This window comes from Sus scrofa, chromosome 1 (genome assembly GCF_000003025.6).
Source record: "Sus scrofa isolate TJ Tabasco breed Duroc chromosome 1, Sscrofa11.1, whole genome shotgun sequence".
In the NCBI taxonomy this organism is placed as follows: Eukaryota; Metazoa; Chordata; class Mammalia; order Artiodactyla; family Suidae; genus Sus; species Sus scrofa.
In genome coordinates this window covers 128,640,360-128,659,088 of record NC_010443.5, presented here as the reverse complement: position 1 = coordinate 128,659,088, position 18,729 = coordinate 128,640,360, and the positions used below count along the sequence as shown (strand labels likewise).

The following is an 18,729-nucleotide window of genomic DNA, read 5'->3' as shown; positions in this document are numbered from 1 at the left end:
TTCCCGGGGTCCTCAGGAGGTAGATGAGCCACCGTGGCGCAAAGCAGCATCCTCAGTTTCCAGCCTGACCTTTGTCATTAGGAAGCCAGGCCTTTGCCTAGACCCAAACAGCAGGGCGCAGGGTGCAGGGAGCAGGGCTGTAGACATTTCAGTTCAGTGCTTCCCTGTGGCAGCACACAAGGGGTGGCTCCTTTACAGCTGAAGCATGCCCTGGGGTGCATTCTCAGGTCTGTTTGCCCCTTTAACTCTTCCCTCTTTGCTTTATTTCAGGTAGAACTTGGTGCTCCAGGATTTCCCCCTCAGGTCCTAAGTGCCTTCATCAAACAGCAGCCACTGGTTATAGCCAGACTGGCTTCCTTCCTTGGTAGTTAGCATCTCACTGTCAAGATGGTGCTCCAGGACGCCCCCGGGACACTGCGGCAGCTCTCAGGACTCTGTGTCCTGAGGCAGGAGCTGAGACTACCCGCTGTGGCAGACAGCACTCAGCCCCGAGCTGCCATTGAAACCCCGTCACTCTGGCACCTCTGCAGTATGAGGGGCCTGAGCTCCTGGCCGTGGCCGTCCAGAGTGAATGAAGCTCAACTCACCTTTTCGGATTTCTCACCTTTCTTTCCCGTCTCTGGGACCCTGTGGCAGACAGGCCACGCGAGGATCAGGACCGGGCCCAGCCAGGAGAGCTGGGGGACTGCAGTGCTCTGCCTCGGTGCTGCCTTAGTTTGGTGCAGCCCTCGGGTTGGTAGGGAAGTGAGTGGCCACTGGCGAGACCCTGCTCAGCATCTGCCTTCAGCGTTCAGCTCCACTGTGGGATGGAGTGTTAGGAAATAGCAAAACAGGAAAACAGTTCTAAAAAACAGCTGCACAAACCAGAACACTGATTTAGAATGTTTGTCCTCCTTGAATTTTTACCAAATGCTTTATAATTGATTTTGCTTTGCCCCCTCTACCTTTCCCTTGCAGGAGGGGACGGTTGTCTGGATCTTTGTCTGAGTCGGGAGTCCTGAGCCATGCTCTGTCATGGAGCCATCACTCCAGAGCTCAGGAGGGTGGGAAGGCCACTGTAAAAGCTGGTCGGATAGATGTGGGGTCAGGGTGGGGGCCTAGCTCTTTGAGGAGGGCTGGGGATGGAAGGACACCTCTCCTCTGAGAGATAAAAATTGTCCTGTGAAGGCAGGTGGGAAGCTCATGTACCTCCTAGAAGAGGTAAGTAATTTGTTAAGAGGAACCTCTCAGTTTCATTCCTTACCTCCCTCAGAGCCTTGGTCCCAGGCTTTGGTTGTCTCTTGTTCCACAGACTGCTGTAGCCACTTCTAGGATGGGATGGAGAATGGGTCGTTTTCTTGTACCTTGGCCTGGCTGATCTTGAGCTTTGAATATTCTGTGTGGTTACCTGGGAATGTGGGGACGGGAGAGCTTCTCAGCTTCAGTTCCTGTGCCTGGAATCTTTGGTGGAGGAGTGTGACCATATGGGATTGAGATGTGGTGGGATGGTAAATTTCTGAATAGTACAGCAGAGATTTATTTTTCTAAGTGTTTGCAGGATTTTTTTTTCTTACCTCATATTAAGTTATTTATATATTACTAAAGGTTTTTTTTTTTAATTGCTTTTAAACTTATTTTTCTGGTTAATTTTTTTTGGTACCACTTGATATATTTAACACCCTATTTATGTACTCCTATCTCTTTTCATATAAATCTCTTCCTAAGACCATTGATAGAAAAGGTCAGAACACTTGTGTACTTTTATTCAAGTGAAGACTGCCCTGGGAGAGCCTAAGTGTGTCATTTGAGCTCAGAATTCAGCCTGGAGATTATGATGGCAATAACTGCTCAGGGCCCAGTTTCAAGCTCTAAGAGTTTACACATATGTACCAAGTGTTTCCTATGAGCTCAGTACTGCTTTGAACATAAATAGCAACCAGATTAGTTGCCCAGCCATGGCCAGCTGTAGCCCAAATATGAACATGAGACAGAAGAGTCACTGCCACACTCAGTGGTGACCACAGTCCCCTGGAAGGAAGGTCTATAACAGTTATGCACCTCTGGGGCTTCTGAGGCAGAGCCTGCAGTAGGAATCTGAACATGTAGCTGCAGCATATGGAGGTTCCCAGGCTAGGAGTCAAATGGGAGCTGTAGCTGCAGGCCTACACCACAACCACGCCAGATCTGAGCCACGTCTGTGTCCTACGCCACAGCTCATGGCAACACCGGATCCTTAACCCACCGAGCGAGGCCAGGGATGGAACCTGAGTCCTCATGGATACTAGTCGGGAGCTCCAAAGTCAGGTTGTTTCCTCAGACTTTATTGTGCACCAGAATCACCTGAGGGACTTGTTACACCCCAGGCTGGCCCCTACGTTTGTATTTCTAGGAAGTCCCAGGCGATCCTGAGGTTGCTGGTCTGGGGACCACCCTTTGAAAACCACTGTTTTAGACAACTAGTAGCAGGTATGTGGAAAGGAACCTAAAAACTGATGAGTTCACTACTTCATTAGCTGCCTGTCTCTGTAATTCCTAAGGTATCTCACTGCTTGCCTGAAGTAGGCCTTTAAGGTTCACACAAGCCAGCATTGCTTCCTGCAACAGGCCTGCGCTGCTGGTCCCACCTCCTGTGAGGCTGGGTGTCTGTGAAGTAGCTGCTGCTTCCTGCAGGGCTCAGCTTCCTGGGACAGTGCTTTTGTTCAGCCTGATGGGTGCAGAAAGATAAAAGCATTTCTTAAAACTGTTTTGGCTCCCAGGCATTTAGAACTTTCAGATAAAGGCCTTTGAAAATGAAGATGAAGAAAAAAGGTTCAGATGCAAAAACTTAAGGAGTGATGGACAAGCTGAGGGGACGGGGAAGTTGCAGCCTGACTGGGCAGAAGCATGACTACAAAGTTGTGTGACACACCCCCATTTTTAACTTTCTGTGCTGACTGGACCTATTGTGAGTTAAGAGCTTTACCAAAGTCACAGCAGACCTCTCTAGGCCCCGAGCATCTAACCTCCCCTTCCTTGGGTTGAAGATCTCTTTGATAGCTGGGAATTTTCCCCATAATACACACACACACACACACACACACACACACACAGATTGTGCAGGGTGTGCACTTTAGGAAGATTCACTGAGTACCCTTGTCCCTCCCGTGACAAAGCCTGAACCTCTTACACACTGCCAAAGTAGAAAGACCATTAATTTTACAGGAGTGAATGCACATTATCAAGCTAGTGCTTTCTTAGTCAAAATAAGTGCATGGTTTATTGACATGTAGAAAAATTAAACACCTCAGCCCCAAAGAAAATAAGACTCATGAGAGCTGGTAAGCTGGTAAGGCATCCGGTAAGTAGGAGTTGTGCACATTATCCTAAACCTTCACAGGAAGTAGCACAGAAATCAAGACTGCTGGCAGCGAGGTAACCAGGGCTCCAGGCTCACATGATGGAACACCTAGGCACTGCTAAGTGGGCCAGCTCGACCTTGTCAACATCCACCTGCCACTTCGCCACCTTCCTCAGGGAAGAGTAAGGTGAAAATAACTAGACATGAAGCCCTTGGTACAGAAAACAGTTTATTTTAAAAAGCACTAATGTTCTGCCTGTGCTTGGCCCCTGGATGGAGCTAGAGTCAAGAGTGACTACCTGCACGGGGCTGAAGGCAGGCGGCGTGCAGGGTAAAAGGTGGGTTTCCGCCAGGCGAGCCCCACCTTATCTGTTGTACATTTTTAAGGAGATGGCAGTCCAGCTCCTGGTGGTAAAACAGACTCCGACTCCCAAGATTCATGTTTGAACTTAATCATTCAAGTCACTTGCCTCTGTCATGATTTCCCAAATCACAGAGCTCTAAGAGGTGCTAGGATAGCAGCAAGTGGTGCTCACAGGAGCCTCCCCACATCATTTCATTTAGTATCCAAGTTGTAAATGCCAACTCTTCTGCTCCAGGGCTGGAGTCTCTAGGCTTTTCCACTATAATCCTGAATCAGGTGACCCCTCCTTCCTCTGGGACTTGGGATGGCAAGCCTGCAGTCAGCGGGATGCCAGGCAGCCACCCTCTCCCTTCACGTGGAAACAGGAAGCCTGACAACAGACTTAGCTACTCCCACACCAGCAAGGGTCACAGTGGGCACTTGGAGTGGCTCTGGGGCCTTGTCTTGAGGCACAGTCAGGCTGGGTTCCAGCGCTCTGGTGAGATGCCCAAGGTAGGGCTACTTCCCAGCCCTAGCTCTGGGCCAGCAGAGTCCCCCGGTTTGGCTGCACCAACTCACAAGCTCTCAGCTGGGGCTCTGGCACTTGAGGCTCAGCTGGAAACAGGTTGAAGAGTGTTGCTAATTCTTCAACAAAATCCTGGAAAAAGCACAAAGATGACAGAAAAGGATACTTCACCCTTTCTACTAAAAATCAATCCCAAATATCTCTAGCTATTTTATTTTTTCCCAACTGCCTCCTACAGTGAAATGGACTTGAGACCTTGTCCCATTAGCACTCTAGGACATTCAAGTTCTGGCAGGGAGAGTGAATGCATCGGAGGCTCAGACTCAGAATCACCTGGTGAGTACTTCATATGCACGTTCTCTCTTCATGAAAAACCCTAGAAGGTGTAAGTTATTCCCATGTTATGGATGAATTACCTTGCCCCGAATCACAATAATATTAAGGATGAGCTGAAATTAAAATCCAGCTTATTCTGATTTAAAAAACGCACCCTCCCTAGGCCATGTTGCTTTCTAACTCCCTGCCTTGCCCTCCTCCATGGACACAGTCCTTCATGCAATAGCCACTTAAATGTGCAGGAGGCCCCCCACAGCAGCCACTCTGTTTCAGGGTGGGCCTCAAGACACCTGACAGTCCACTGAGCAGTAGGAAGCTCCCTAAGAATGACACCTGTTCTCTCTCCAGGTAGGAGGAGACGAGGAGTCCTTACCCCCGGCCACTGGGCCTCATGGAGGCCGCCCAGGCAGGCCTCTATCTCCATCCGTCCCATGAGACCCTTCTCCACCAGCTCCCGGAGCAAGAACAGCAGCAGGTCCCACTGCAACACACAGAGAGGAGGGGGTTAGGGCGTCCGGGAGGACTGCACAGTGACCCTGACAGGCAGGACAGAGCTTTGGGGCGGGAGGAGGTAGAGACAAGATAAAGTCTGAGCATGGAGGAGAAAATAAACACAGCCCCCAAACCAGCTGATTGCATTTGAGGTGAGGGTGGTGGGTATAAAACATGACTGAAGCCTCCCTGCTCCCAGCCGACCACTTCTCTGGCTCACCTCCCTCGGCCGAGTGTCTGCCAGAAGGCCCACATTTCTTGGGCTCAGCAGCAGCTGCAGCGGAACTGGCACCTGGAAGTCATCCTTCCACAGGGAAAGCAGCATGAGCAGGAGCCTTCGAGCCTGCCCTCTCTCTAGCCGGTGTTGTGCCGGGGGGCCCAGGACAGGAATTTGATCTGCAACTACAGGAAGAGAGGAAAACCAAGCTTTAAGTAATGGAGACAGGGTTATGTGGTCAGCCCGTGAGAGGAAGAAGAGCAGAAGAAAGCTCCATTTTCTAATCTTGCCCGTACCCAACCCTGAGAACTGGGGGATCTGGCAACAGAGTGATGTGATAAAAAGGAGCCATACCAAGGAGGGACGCTAACTCCACAGAGCACTTTGCCAGATGCTGCTCAGCAGGTGGGCACAGGAACTGTGGGGGAAAAGCAGGGAGACCCTGGACATTAGCGCTATCCTTAGAGCAGCGGCCCAGAGCCAATGCGGCTCTGGTTATAGGCACTGGACAAGGGTCTACAGGAAGAGCATCCTGCCACGTCTCACCTGGCGGCACTGCAGCGTCTCGCCCAGCTGGCCTAGGAGCCGCTCCAGATGCTCTGGGGAAACTCCCTCCTCAGGGTCCCGGGGCCCCACGGCCAGAGAGAGCACATCCTGGAGAAAGTAGGGGTGGGAGCAGAGTAAGGCTTCAGGCCAGGCTATGGCCTAGGAGGCCACAGAGAATGTGCCTTGGGGTAGGGATCAGCCAGTGGAAAGAGGCGGAAGGAAAAGGAAGACCGGGCCCTGGGGTTGAGTGACTGGGCCAAGGTGCCTTTAGACTTGGGGCTCGGGCAGGACAGCACAGCTGGGAGAAGCAACCAAGTGGACAACAGAGGAACGAGATGGAGCAGGTAAGCCGAGGGACGACATACTGCCAGAGAACTCGGGAGGTGTTATTCGTCTTGGGACAAAGACGTACACAGCTAATTCCCAGAGGGCATCTTACGCCGAAAGCATTTAGGGGAACTGTCCTACTTTGTACATATGATATTTGCTGTCCTTTATGGTATTCTGTTCATCTTCTCAGGAGAGCTGAGGTTTCAGTACAGAAATCCTCTGTATATACAAAACCAGTAACGGCTAGGGAGAGTTTTCTTCTCCCTCTTACAGACTCTAAATTTTAGCTGTACCTTCTTAGTCCCTAGTCCAATCTTTTATTTTCCTTTTTTTTTTTTGTCTTTTTGTCATTTCTTGGGCCGCTCCCGCAGCATATGGAGGTTCCCAGGCTAGAGGTCCAATCGGAGCTGTAGCCACCGGCCTACGCCAGAGCCACAGCAACACGGGATCCGAGCTGCGTCTGCAACCTACACCACAGCTCACGGCAACGCCAGATCCTTAACTCACTGAGCGAGGCCAGGGATCAAACCCCCAACCTCATGGTTCCTAGTCGGATTTGTTAACCACTGAGCCATGGCGGGAACTCCCAATCTTTTATTTTCTGACACTACTACCCCTGACCTGGGCCAGAGAGAACTAGTTTCGGACTCTGCCCCATCACTCAGCTCTGCCATTTTTCCTTTTCACCCTTTTGGGTGATTCAAATACAAAACTCAGAGAACAATTACTAAAACCATTCAATTCTGTTCTGCCCTACCTAATTCCACTCAGTCATGAATAAAATGGGAACTAGCTGAATAACACAGAAAACTGCCACACAAATACTGGAGCTGAGGGAGAAAGGAAGGAGGCCAGGAAAAGAGCAAGGAGAGGGAGGGGAGCCAAAGGGAGTAGGGAGCTGTGTACTTTTATCTCGGAGATGAGGTGGGAGGGGAGGGGAGCATGGTGCTCACAGGCACGGGAGCAGCCCCTCCGCTCCCCCCGGGTGGCCGACTCAGGACCCTGGGCTCGAAGTGTGCGACTCACAGCTGCCTTCACCTCCCTCCTGATCAGTGCTGCAAGTCAGAGGGAGGACAGAAGAGACATCACCGAAACAGCTCTGAATAGCCCACCATGCAAACCTATGCCTTCCCCATGTCCAACTGGCTCTGAGTCTTGTCTCCCCTGGTGGCCTCCGCCTTCCTGTCAACCCACTCCTGAAAAACTTGCCTGGCCCTTACCTGTGATGTTGGCTGACAGCCAAGCACAGGCTTTCTCTGTTGCAAGCCCCACGGCAATATTCTCTGCACTGCTCAGAACCTGTGACACAGGAGGACTGCAGAGTCAGGGGCTGGTCAGGGACAACGATGAGTGTCCAAGCCCAGGACTGACCCACCTGCCCCAGAAGCCTCACAAGCTCTCTCTCGCCCGCGCGCGCTCTCTCTCTCTCTCTCACACACACACACACACACACACACACACACACACACACAGGACTCCTTCCTACGTACGGCTGCCGGGGTCTCCTCAGGGAGCAATGCCTGCACGGCACCTGGGCTCTTCTTTTGGCAGAACCTAAAAAGAGACAAAGGTTGCTGATGTCTAGATATGTCTGCCTGGCTCAGAGAAGGAGATGTCCTGAGTGCACCAACCACCCCTGCCAGGAGGGCTCTGCCTCAGGGGAGGCACTCAGCCCTCCTACCCCACCCCGGATGCTGGGGGAATGGATACCCAACCACAGGCTCTTCCAATACCACTCTGGACTTCGGGTCCTAAAACCTCCCAAACCCAAGGTAAGAGCCTACAGAGCGGGCAAAAAAAGAATGAAAAAAGCAGGGTGGGGAGAAGACATGAAATAAAGGAGGAGTATAATGAGGGCAAAGGGACAGGAGAGTAAAAGCGAAGAGGGGAGTGGCGATGAAGGTCCAAACAGACTGGCGCCTTACTCCCGCCCCAGGGTCAATGCCTGGGCCCCGTGGGGGCACAGCTGGGAACACAAGATCTCCAACAGCTGGGCTGGGTCTCCCCCTTCTCGTCCCTGCGTCACCAGCTGCTCCTGAAGAAGCGACTCTGCCTGGCGCACCAGATCTGCTACCAGTGTGGCCCTACAGCAGGAACAGCAAAGTTTGGAGGTTGTTGGAAAAGCTGAACAGGAAAGGAGCTGCAAATTCAAGGAAGCCTAGTCAGAACTAACTTCTAAGAACATTAGCAATTTTAGCGGCCCTCCTGCCGCCTGGCCGATGTCCTCTATCACCCGCTCCCCCACACCCTCAGGCTGACTCTCCTCAGTCTGGCAACAAGGTGTTAAAAAGGGAAAAATGGTAAGGAAATGAGACTGGAACCCTCAACCCAGGCTCACTTGATATGCTTGACACAGTTAGAGCCAATTCTCTCTGCCACAAACTCCACAGTCCTGCGCAGGGATGGCGGCTGGTTGTGGAAGAAGGCTTGGGCCAGCTGTGCCTGCGGGGAGGACAGAGCACTGTGTGGAGTGCTCCCTTTCCCTTTCCCCTGGGTGACGCCCGCCTCACCCTGCCCCTTACCTGCAGCCCCTGGGTGGTCCGGGGAGGCTGGGCCCCCAGCCCAGTGGTGGTGGTGGGGGTGATTTTCCTCACGAAGCCCCCACTCCGCCCACTGCTGCCTGATACCCATGAAGCCAGCAGTTTGCGGAGCTCTCCTGCATCAGGGAAGCCCAAGCACTTAGTTCCAGAACCATCCCACCCTCCCAAGTATCCTGACTTTAAGCATTTGTGGAGTAGAGAGAATGAGGCAGCAGGGAGCGCCTAGGAACCAAACAATGTATTAGGGTGCTGGGCCCCCAGGGTGCCTCTTGGGGACTCACGAAGGGACAGGCCAAGGACTGGGATCCTCGGCGGGGAGACTGTATCCTCACCAATATAGGGGCAGCAGGTGTAGAGCAGGTGCTGGTCCACGACAGGCATGCTGTCCTGGGGGAGAGAACATGCCAGGGATGGGGAGGCAGGCTTCCTATCCCCCCAGCATGCCAGAAATGGGGCACTCAGGTGAGAGCATCACATAAGACTTTAGCCTCTACTCTGGCTTGTCTCCAGCTGGGCCACGCCAGGCAGCCTGCCTCCTTGACTCTTGTGGTTCCCGTGGTTCTGGCTGGATGCCCACACTTACCAAGCCATGCTCTGAAACTACTGTGTTCACCTCAAAGGCATCCAACTGACCATCTCCCAGAAAGAACAGGTCCTCAGGGACTGTGGGAATCTGACAAGAGATCAGGGCAGTGCAAACTCCAGTTAGCACTTTAGAGATTCATCACACCTTCTACCTTGTAGTTTCAGGGTTTAGACACCAGGTTCAAAGCAACCTTCCTCTCAAACTATGGCAAACCCTGGTCTTCCTCTGGACCTTCACCTTCTGGCTCTGCCCTGGTTCAGACTCAGACACCCTCCCTCTCTCCATCTCCAGCCACAGTAGTTACCCCCTTCCCCAATCTGGACCCTCACTCCACCAACCTGGAAAAGCCAGCCCAGGACAGCCAGCAGCAACAGCTTGTTCAGAAAACACATCTCCCCTTCACTTTCTTTTGACAAGACCAAGCTCCTAAAAGGTAAATGAGGGTGTGAACGGAGTCTGTGCAAAGAAAGAAATGGAATGGCATAAAAGAAAGCTATCAATGAGGAGATAATTCTCAACAGTAGACATAGAAGGGACTGCTGTCATGCAGGCAACCAGGTCTTACGGCCCCTCTCAGATCTGTATTCCTCTTAGCTGGGCCAATAGGAGCAAAGGAAGTAATTTAAAAAAAATGAAAAGACAACCCACAGAATGGGAGGAAATCGTTGCAAATGAAATAACAAACAAGGGATTAATCTCCAAAATACATGAAAATCTCATACAGCTTTATATCAAAAAAACCAAACCACCCAATCCTAAAGATGGTCAGAAGATCTAAATAGACATTTCTCCAAAGACAGACAGATGACCCAAAAGCACATGAAAAGACGCTCGACATTCTAATTATTTGAGAAATGCAGATCAAAACTACAATGAGGGATCACCTCACAACCCTCAAATGGCTATCATCAAAAAAGCCTGGAAACAATAAATGCTGGAGAGGGTGTGGAGAAAAGGGAACCCTTCTAAACTGTGGGTGGGAATGTAAATTGGTGCAACCATCACGGAGGTTCCTTAAAAAACAAAATATAGGAGTTCCCATCGTGGCTTAGTGGAAATGAACCTGACCAGTATCCATGAGGACGCAGGTTAGATCCCTGGCCTCACTCAGCAGGTTGAGGATCAGACATGGCTTAGATCCCGTGTTGCTGTGGCTGTGGTGTGGGCCAGCAGCTACAGCCCAGATTTGACTCCTGGCCTGGGAACCTCCATACGCCACAGGTGCGGCCCTAAAAAGTAAAAAAAACAAAAAAACAGAACTACAATATGAATATGACCCAGCCATCCCAATCCTGGGCATATATCTGAAGGGAACCAGGAAACCATAATTCAAAAAGATACATGCACCTCAGTGTTCATTGTAGCACCATTTACAATACCCAAGACATGGAAGCAACCTAAATGTCCATCAACAAAGGACTGGATCAAGATGTGGTACATACATACAATGGCTTTTTACTGGGCCCTAAAAAGGAAGAAAATAATACCATCTGTAACAATATGGATGGATCTAGAGATTATCCTACTAAGTGAAGTAAGTCAGAGAAAGACAAGTATCATTAGGAGTTCACTAATATGTGGAATCTAATAAAATATTATATAAAAGAACTTATTCACAAAACAGAAAAACTCAAAGATTTTGGTTACCAAAAGGGCAACACTGAGAAGAGGGATAAATTGGGAAGCTGGGATATAGACACACTACTATAAGCAAAATCAATAAGTAACAAGGACCTACTGTATGGCACAGGGAAATCTACTCAATACTCTGTGTTAGCCTATATGGGAAAAGAATCTGAAAAAGAATGGATATATGTATCACTGATTCACTGTGCTGTACACCTGAAGCTAACACAACATTCTAAGTCAACTGTACTCCAATAAAATTTTTAAAAAGTGGTGGGGGAGCAGTCAAAGTGCAATTAACCGCTCACTGTCTTTCCTTGTGGCCTGGCCTCTTCCCTAAGGGTCAGTTCTGGCTGTGCACACAGGAAACAAAGGCTGCTGGACCCTCTTCATAAATGGCAGCCTCAGCAACATTGCCCCGGTACCCTTTGCTCAAGCTGTGCCCTCTCTCTACTCACCGATGCAGGTGCAGCAGGAGGGTGAAGATGCTGCGGTAATAGTCCAGCATGGGGACAATGTGGTCTGCGAGGGAAAGGAACTCCACCAGCCAGGGCACCGTGAGCACTGCTCGGCGGGCCCGTAGCCCCTGTTGCAGCAGAGCCCGCACATCTAGGGCTGGGGGCACCTGCAGGGCCAGTGTCAGTCAGCAGGCATTCTGGGGGGCTGGGGAGACCCTTCTAATGCCAGTGCCTTGCGTCTCCTCCCAGCTCCCTCCTTACCAGAGCCCCCATTCACCTGGCTCCTCAGGGCCAGAATGGAGTCCTGGAGCTCACGGGTCGGGGGTGGTTCGGGCCCCCGGTATGGCAGAAAAGCCACAAAGCCAAGAAATTTAGCCAGAAGCCTCAGGCTGAGCAGCACCACAGCAAATTGCCTCCGTTCACCCTACAGGGCATCAAGAAGTAAAAAGTCCTAAGCATAAAGCTTCTAGAACAAAATCAAATCTGTTACAGATTTCTTCTTGAAAATACCCTTTCTCCACTAGGTCAGAACCCCATCATCTCCTATGTTCCGGTTTCTTTCTTTCTTTTTTTAGGGCGGCACTTGTGGCATATGGAAGTTCCCAGGCTAGAGGTCAAATTGGAGCTGCAGCTGCTGGCCTACACCACAGCCACAGCGACGAGGGATCCAAGCTGCATCTGTGACCTACACTACAGCTCACAGCAACATTGGATCCTTAACCCAGAGAGCAACGCCACGGATCGAACTCGTGTTCTCATGGATACTAGTTGGGTTTGTAACCCACTGAGCCACAAGGGGAACTCCTCTTGTTCTGCTTTCTAACCTGCCAGTCCACGTCTGACTCTCCGTCTTCATCACTAGGCTCAGGCTGAGGCAGGGCAAGGCTGTTGAGCTCCCGGATCTTCAAACTAAGACTATCCATGAGATGCTGGTTAAACTGGAAGCTATGAAGGGGAGAGGGGAGAAAAGGCACCAGAAGAGATGTAGGAAGGACCAGAATAGAGAAGAGGTGCTACACACAGAAAGGCTCAGCAAGGTGGACAAGGGAGGCCAAGGAGCAATGAGGTTACCCATGTGGGCTAAAGAATGAGAAGGGACATGGAGGCAGGAGGTGTGGGTTAGAAGGAGCCCCGATCACCCAGCCCCACCATGTTCTGCTCCAGGCCAAGGAGAGAAAACTTCTTCGAACATAAACCTTTCCTGGCATGTGCCCTCATTCTTTGCGTAACAGGGGACCTTTACCTGCTGGCACTTAAGATGAAGTCTCTGAAGAAGCCCTGACAGCCTGGGAAAGTGGGGGGTGGGCAGGGACCCCCGCTGCTCTGAGGGGCCACAAGCCGTTCCTGTAGGCGCCTCAGCCGCCCTAGCTTGTCAGCTCCAAGCATATTTAACACATCCGGAGTCTCACCCAAGACGGTGCCCCCAGCACCACCAGGACTCTGACACATCTAGGGCAGGGGGAAGAGGAGAGAAACCGAAAACCAGTTAAGTTTTTCTGGGAAGAACTGAACAAAATGAGGAGGAAGCAATGAAGCCAACCATGTATCATGTGTCATAAATACATTTTTTTGAGGTCTGGATTATACTCTTTTTTTTTTTTTTTTGGTCTTTTTAGGGCTGCACTCATGGCATATGGAAGTTCTCAGGCTAGGGGGTGAATCAGAGCCATGGCTGCCAGCCTACACCACAGTTCAAGGCAATGCCAGATCCTTCACCCATTGAGCGAGGCCAAGGATCAAACCTGTGTCCTCATGGAAACTATTTGGGTTTGTTTCACTAAGCCACAACCGGAATACCTATATTCTTGTTTTTACAGGTGAAGAAATTGAAACTTCAAGATTCAACATTTGCCTAGGGTCACAAAAGCTAGGATTTGAAACTGGACCTGTCTGAGTCCTAGGCCTGTGCTCTTTCTGTCACAAGAAAGGACAAGGGCAAGGAAGTCGTGAGAGGCTGAAGGAAAGCCAGGGAAGCAGGGGGTGCAGGCATGTGAGAGCATGCTCTGGCTCCTCTCAGGCTGCCCCAACATCAACCACCACCCAGAGAGCAGAACTCTTATTCAACCTCCAGCCAAGGGCCTTCCCACCCACCTGCCTGACCAGTCCCAAAGTGCCAGCCATATCCTGGCTGCCTATAATATACACTGTCCGCTGCAGATGAATCTCCTTCTGGGCTATTACCTGGAGAAGTTGTTTTTGGAAAAGTCGAACAAAATGGCTGTGGCTGCAGGCTGCAGAGAGTTGACTCATCATGGCTCTGAGGAATGAGAGACACGGATGGAGTTGTGAGGGAAGGAGGAGCAGAGGAAAAAGATCTGAGAGAACAAGCCAATCCTTGGGCCTTTCAGCCCTTTACCAGGGACTTGAGCAGACCTCTGCCAGAGCTGGCACAAGGACGTGGGAAAAGGCATGGGACACTTTCCTCAGCACGGAGATCCTTCAAGGCTAGAGATACATTTAACCCAACAAGGAATAATACCACCCCTCTCATCTTCCGTTACACCGAGTGCCTGTGAGTTTTATGACCAACATGGATGGTGGATCACTGGACAAGAGGATATTCTTTCTGCATTCTAGTTACCTAGGTATGCAAAGTGATCCGTGTTGTCAAACCAAATGATGGAGAAAACAGGTCAGAAAGGGTCTAACCAGTGACTTGGGCCAAAACTCAAGCAACCTGGAATAAGAGCGTTCCAAGCACTCGAAATCACAGAGCATGTGCAAATCATTTCTGAGTGGAAGGAGCTGGAGAGACAAATCCCTTCTGAGTAGAGGCAGAGGTGGCAGTAACTGGAGAGATGAAGGAGGACAGAAGCTAACAGCTGGGAGCTAGAAGGAGTGGGGCAAAGCCTTCCTCTAATCAGCTACCAAAGCACTGCTACACTGCTCAGTGTTGGAAGCAAGGAAGACAAGGTGACTAGTGTCTGAGCACCTACCTGATCCTGCTGCCCAAGCCCTTCTCAAAATCCCAGCCGGGCTCCTCGTGGCGGTCTTCCCACTCTCGAAGCACCTCATAAAATACATCCCTGACAGACACACAGGAATGCCTATCAACGGAGGCACAGCTGACCTGACTCATTCTCAGGAATGCCTTCCATAGCTCAGAACTGAGGCCAGGACTACCCCACAACCCCATTCCTTTCCTCTCCAAAGTGCTCTACATAACACTACCATCTGGGAAGCAGGACACCACACGCTTCACACGCTTCTGAGGGCAGTTAAAGCTGATCTGGCAATCTGGCCTGAGAACCCTGTGACTAGAGTCACAAACCTGTGAGAAGGCTGCTAAGGTCAGAGGTTCAAGTCCATGGATGGGCATGAAACAGAATGAAGCTAAGCAGCCCTTATGATATTTGCTAGGAATGGTCTGCTGGTGCTAACCTACCACCTGTTCATGCCAAACTCCTAGTTTTTATGAAAATGCTGCGTCACCCCTCTCCCAAAGTTCCCTTCTCTTATCACCTCTGTTTTTTAAAAGTATGAAAGGCTCGGTCACTGGAAAAGTTGGCACGATTGTCAGTTTCTGGCTGAAAGGAGACAGCTTGAGCAGACGGAGGCATCGCCAGAGAGACCTAAAAAATATGGCAGTGGCATTAGGGACTGAACCGGCAGGGTTCATGTGTAGAAAAGTTCATTCCCATATTCCAGCCCAGTTTTAGCCCATATGACACTAGAGTGGTGTGAACTGGGGTTCCTGGATTGAGTCTGGGAGAGGTCAGGTCCGGGCTAGTAGATGTCTAAGATGGGGTCACTACCTTGGCAACGCTGCCCTCATAGGCAGCTCGGAGGCGGCCTTGCAGAACTGGTGAGAAGCATAATAGCCGCTCATTCTCAGCCAACAGCTTCAGGGTCCCTTTGTCCAGGTGGGAAAGAATGCTATAGGGACAAGAGCACAAATGACTGGGAATGAGACAGACTGCAAACAGGAAAGAGGACACCTGCACACTACACAGCGCATTACCTGGACCATGGAGCAGGTACATAAGGAAAAATCATGGGCCAAGGATTAAAGATGATGAAGGCAAAGGGGAAGGAAATGAGATCTTAGGGAGCAAGGAACAAGAGAGCAGGGCAGAAACATTAGACATAAACCCAAAGGTCAGCTACCAAGACCACTGGGGGCAGTTTGATTCTCTCAAGAGCTAAATTCATAGCCTTGACATAAAATTCAAGGTTACATTTAGGAAAAGGTCCAGGGTCACTGCATCTGTGTCAAGCGCAAGCATGTATCCAAGTAGCCAGAGAACCAAGTAGACAATGGGAATAAGGCTCAAATGCCTCAAGTGGAGAAACTCACTGAAACTGATGCTCCAAAACCTGCACAGCAAAGAAGACACAATCATGGACACTCTGGAACAGCGGGCTTTCCAGGGAATCTACAAGGACAGTGCCAAGCTGCTGGTTAAAAATGATTCCATTTCCAGACCCCATTTCTCAAAAAGAGGCTGGTTCACTGACCTATGGGTCCTGGACTTGGTTCAAGGTCACTATCCTTGGCAACCACCATTCTCCGGGCAGTAAGAAGTTGAAGGACGAAGAAAAGCTCTAAGAAGAGGTTTGGTACCAGGTTCTCTGGATAAAACAAACAAACAAACAAACAAAAACAAACCTCCAGGACACTGAACACCATTCAGAACCCAGCAAGGTTCGGCTCTACATACCTTATCAATCTTTTTACCCTATAGTTCTACAAGTATCTCCATTCCAATCCCCTTTGCTCTTACTGACCTGCAATGCATGAAGAGTAGACAAGGGCTACTAGCTCCAGGCGCCGGCGGTAAGACACTCTGGCAGGGTCAGCAGGTTCAGCTGTGAGGTTTCCTGTCCGCATGGGGTGAGGGCACCCTGATTCTGGGGTTGGACAGGCAGGAGCAGATGACTGCTGCAGCTGCTTAGAACTATGGGGAAAGTAAAATGTCAGGAGCAGTCAGCCTAGCTTCCCCTCCACAGCCACCCTCAGGTTCCTTCAGAAACACATCCACAGCCCAGGGTTCCCAGGGGTCAAATCAATCATGGAGAAACCCTGCATATCCCCTATGGTGGAAGCTGACATCCCAGGGAGCGGCAAGGCCATACCGCTCCTTCCTGAGCATCTCCCGCTCCTCTTGGAGACTTCTGCACCCTGAGGGGAGGCCATGGCCCCAAGGGCTAGTGTCCAGGACTGAGGGTTGGGAACTGGGGACACAGTTGATTGGGGGTGAGGTGAAGCAAGTCTTGGGCTTGGAGAGTGACCGCTCTTCGCTCACCGGAGTTGGGTTGATCCTGCGTGAAGGCTTGGTCCTGCTAAGGAGTAGCCACAAGTTTTTCTCAAATTCTTTTTCAAGCATCTCCCCCTCCACCACAATCTCCACCACAACTTGGCCTCATTGCAAAACACGCTTCGCTATGGTAGTTATCTCTTCCAACCTTCTTGCCAATACTACGCTCTACTATAGAGTACCTAGCCTTAATTTACTGACTGCCCTAGCGGAGCCTTGCTACCACCCATCTCCCCGATGAAGGCTGATTCTCACCCTGCAGAGCCCGGAGGAACCGAGCCTACGGGAGGGAACTCCTCCAGGTTGCTGAGGTTTGGCGGGTCAGAGCGCGCGAGGCTAGGGCTGCTGGGGCTGCCGGAGCTCTTGGGCCTTCGGCCTCCGGCCCAGGGTAAGCTCTCCCCGCTGACTCCCTCCTCCAGGCCCCGGGGCCCGGCCTCCACGCTCGCGGGCCGGCCCCGGGCCCCGCCTCCTGCCCCCACGGCGGGCCGAAGGGGCCTCAGCTGCGGCAGCGCTCGAAGGCTCTGTCGGAGGGAAGAGCTGGCTGCGCGCTCCGCGGCCCCCCCGCGGCGGGCCCCCCGGCCTCCCTGGCAAGGCTGCGGAGGAGCCAGGGGCCTTGGCGGGGGTTGGGGGGCCCTGCGGGAGGACGCGGCTGCTCTGCTCCCTCAGGAAGTTCAGCAGGAATGGAACGAATTCCTTCCGTAGTGGCCGAAGTGAGCTCAGCGCGGCCGCCTCCCCGGGGTCATCCTGAGGAAGAAGCGGCAGTGAGCGAGAGGGTCAGCTGCCAGCCCGCGGCCACGAGCAGTACGGGCTGCAGGGCGCGCTGAGGCAGGCGGGCGGCCGGGGCATCGGCCCCTAGTTGGAGAGCACTCGGCTCGGGCTGACAGCCAGGCACCCCAGAAGAAGGGGACCGGAGGAGTGGTGTCTCCGTGGGAAGCAGATTCGGGCCAGGCTGGGGGCGTGTCGGCACTGTTACCTCCGAACTCTGGGCGCTGTGCGCGATCCACCGCACGGCGGCTGCGACCGACAGCTCCTCTCTCAGCAGCGACTCCAAAACGGCCGCCATCCCGGTTCGGGCGCTCGGAGGCGATTGCGCAGGCGCCGGCGCGCCACGGGCGGCCTGGGAGGGGCGGGGCCGGCGCCGAGGGGCGACCGTTGGGCCGCGGGGCGGAGGAGGCGGGGCCGTGGGCGGGGCCGGGACCGGCGGCGGCCGGGCTTCCCCATGCTGAGGCTCGGCTTGGGCCTTGGATCAAGGCCGCGGCTGGGCTTGCGGTTACCGGCCCGAGGCTCGGTGGTTTGCTAGGTGCGGCGCGCCGCTGTCGGTGAGACCGGGTCCCGGCTGCCCTGGGCCGAGGGCGACCTGCTGGCGCTCGGGACGCAGCCGCGGAGACCTAGGGCCCAGGAGAGCGGCAGGACGGTAAAGGTGAACAAGTCTCCGGGGAAGGAAGATGCCTATATTTACGATAAACACGTTCTTTTAAGAGTTTACGTTGTCTAGTTTTCAACCATCACCACCCTGAAGAAGTTACGAAAAAGTTAACTTCATTTTGACGTTGTCTTTCTCAAGGGCTGCGTTTTCAATCCCGTCCCATCCTGTACCCAGGCACTGTTTTTCCAGGATTCACCATCAAAAGATGGATGACTTAAGACTCTTTTAAGACTCAATTCTTGCAGGGGCGCTTTTTATGATCCTCAGCCCACAACCCTCAGAGTGCTTCAGGCCGTCCTGCACACATAATCGCCTACTATGTATTCCTCACCCGTTACACAAGGTTACTTATTTCAGCTACTTTGCAGTTGAGAAGTTAATAGGCACATACATGATTAGTTTCTGGGAGCTTGAGGTGTATCTTTATTTCTTATTCTGAAAAACAGGAGAGGGAGCTCTTTGGATAGTGCTCCTCACCGAGAAATCGAGAAAGGGAAACCAGGCAGAGAAAAACAAATGGCAGTAACACTGCAGGCCAATCCAAATCAGGAAAGGTGAGGCAAATCGGCCCACAGGAATGCCTCTAGTGAGTTCCTTTGGTTCTAAGGAAGGTGGAAAGGAGTGTGTGGTGGGAAGCAGAAATCACTTCAGTGCTATAGGTAGGATTCCTACAGAGAAGGAGAAATTACCTCCCCCTAGAGATAGAATGATGGCTTGAAAGAGAGCTTT

At 51.9% G+C, this 18,729-nt stretch overlaps 2 protein-coding genes across 2 annotated transcripts in view; one reads left to right on the top strand and one right to left on the bottom strand.

Annotated features, from left to right (window-relative positions):
• The window catches only part of STARD9 (StAR related lipid transfer domain containing 9), a 152,577-nt gene extending 149,863 nt beyond the window's left edge, over window positions 1-2,714 (top strand). The window contains 1 exon segment of the mRNA XM_021097164.1: window positions 271-2,714. Coding sequence (XP_020952823.1) covers window positions 271-372 — 102 coding nt within the window. The 3' untranslated portion in view covers window positions 373-2,714.
• Window positions 3,533-17,678, bottom strand: CDAN1 (codanin 1). The gene is given in 29 exon segments (XM_021097154.1): window positions 3,533-4,317; window positions 4,895-5,002; window positions 5,234-5,415; window positions 5,585-5,648; window positions 5,777-5,884; window positions 7,013-7,161; window positions 7,327-7,405; window positions 7,597-7,660; window positions 8,032-8,190; window positions 8,445-8,548; window positions 8,629-8,762; window positions 8,979-9,033; window positions 9,230-9,319; window positions 9,571-9,658; window positions 11,317-11,483; window positions 11,594-11,740; window positions 12,141-12,261; window positions 12,560-12,765; window positions 13,498-13,573; window positions 14,253-14,342; window positions 14,779-14,888; window positions 15,072-15,192; window positions 15,614-15,692; window positions 15,775-15,888; window positions 16,045-16,214; window positions 16,393-16,596; window positions 16,830-17,005; window positions 17,007-17,318; window positions 17,548-17,678. Coding segments are annotated over 29 exon segments (3,693 nt in total). The 5' UTR covers window positions 17,638-17,678; the 3' UTR covers window positions 3,533-4,191.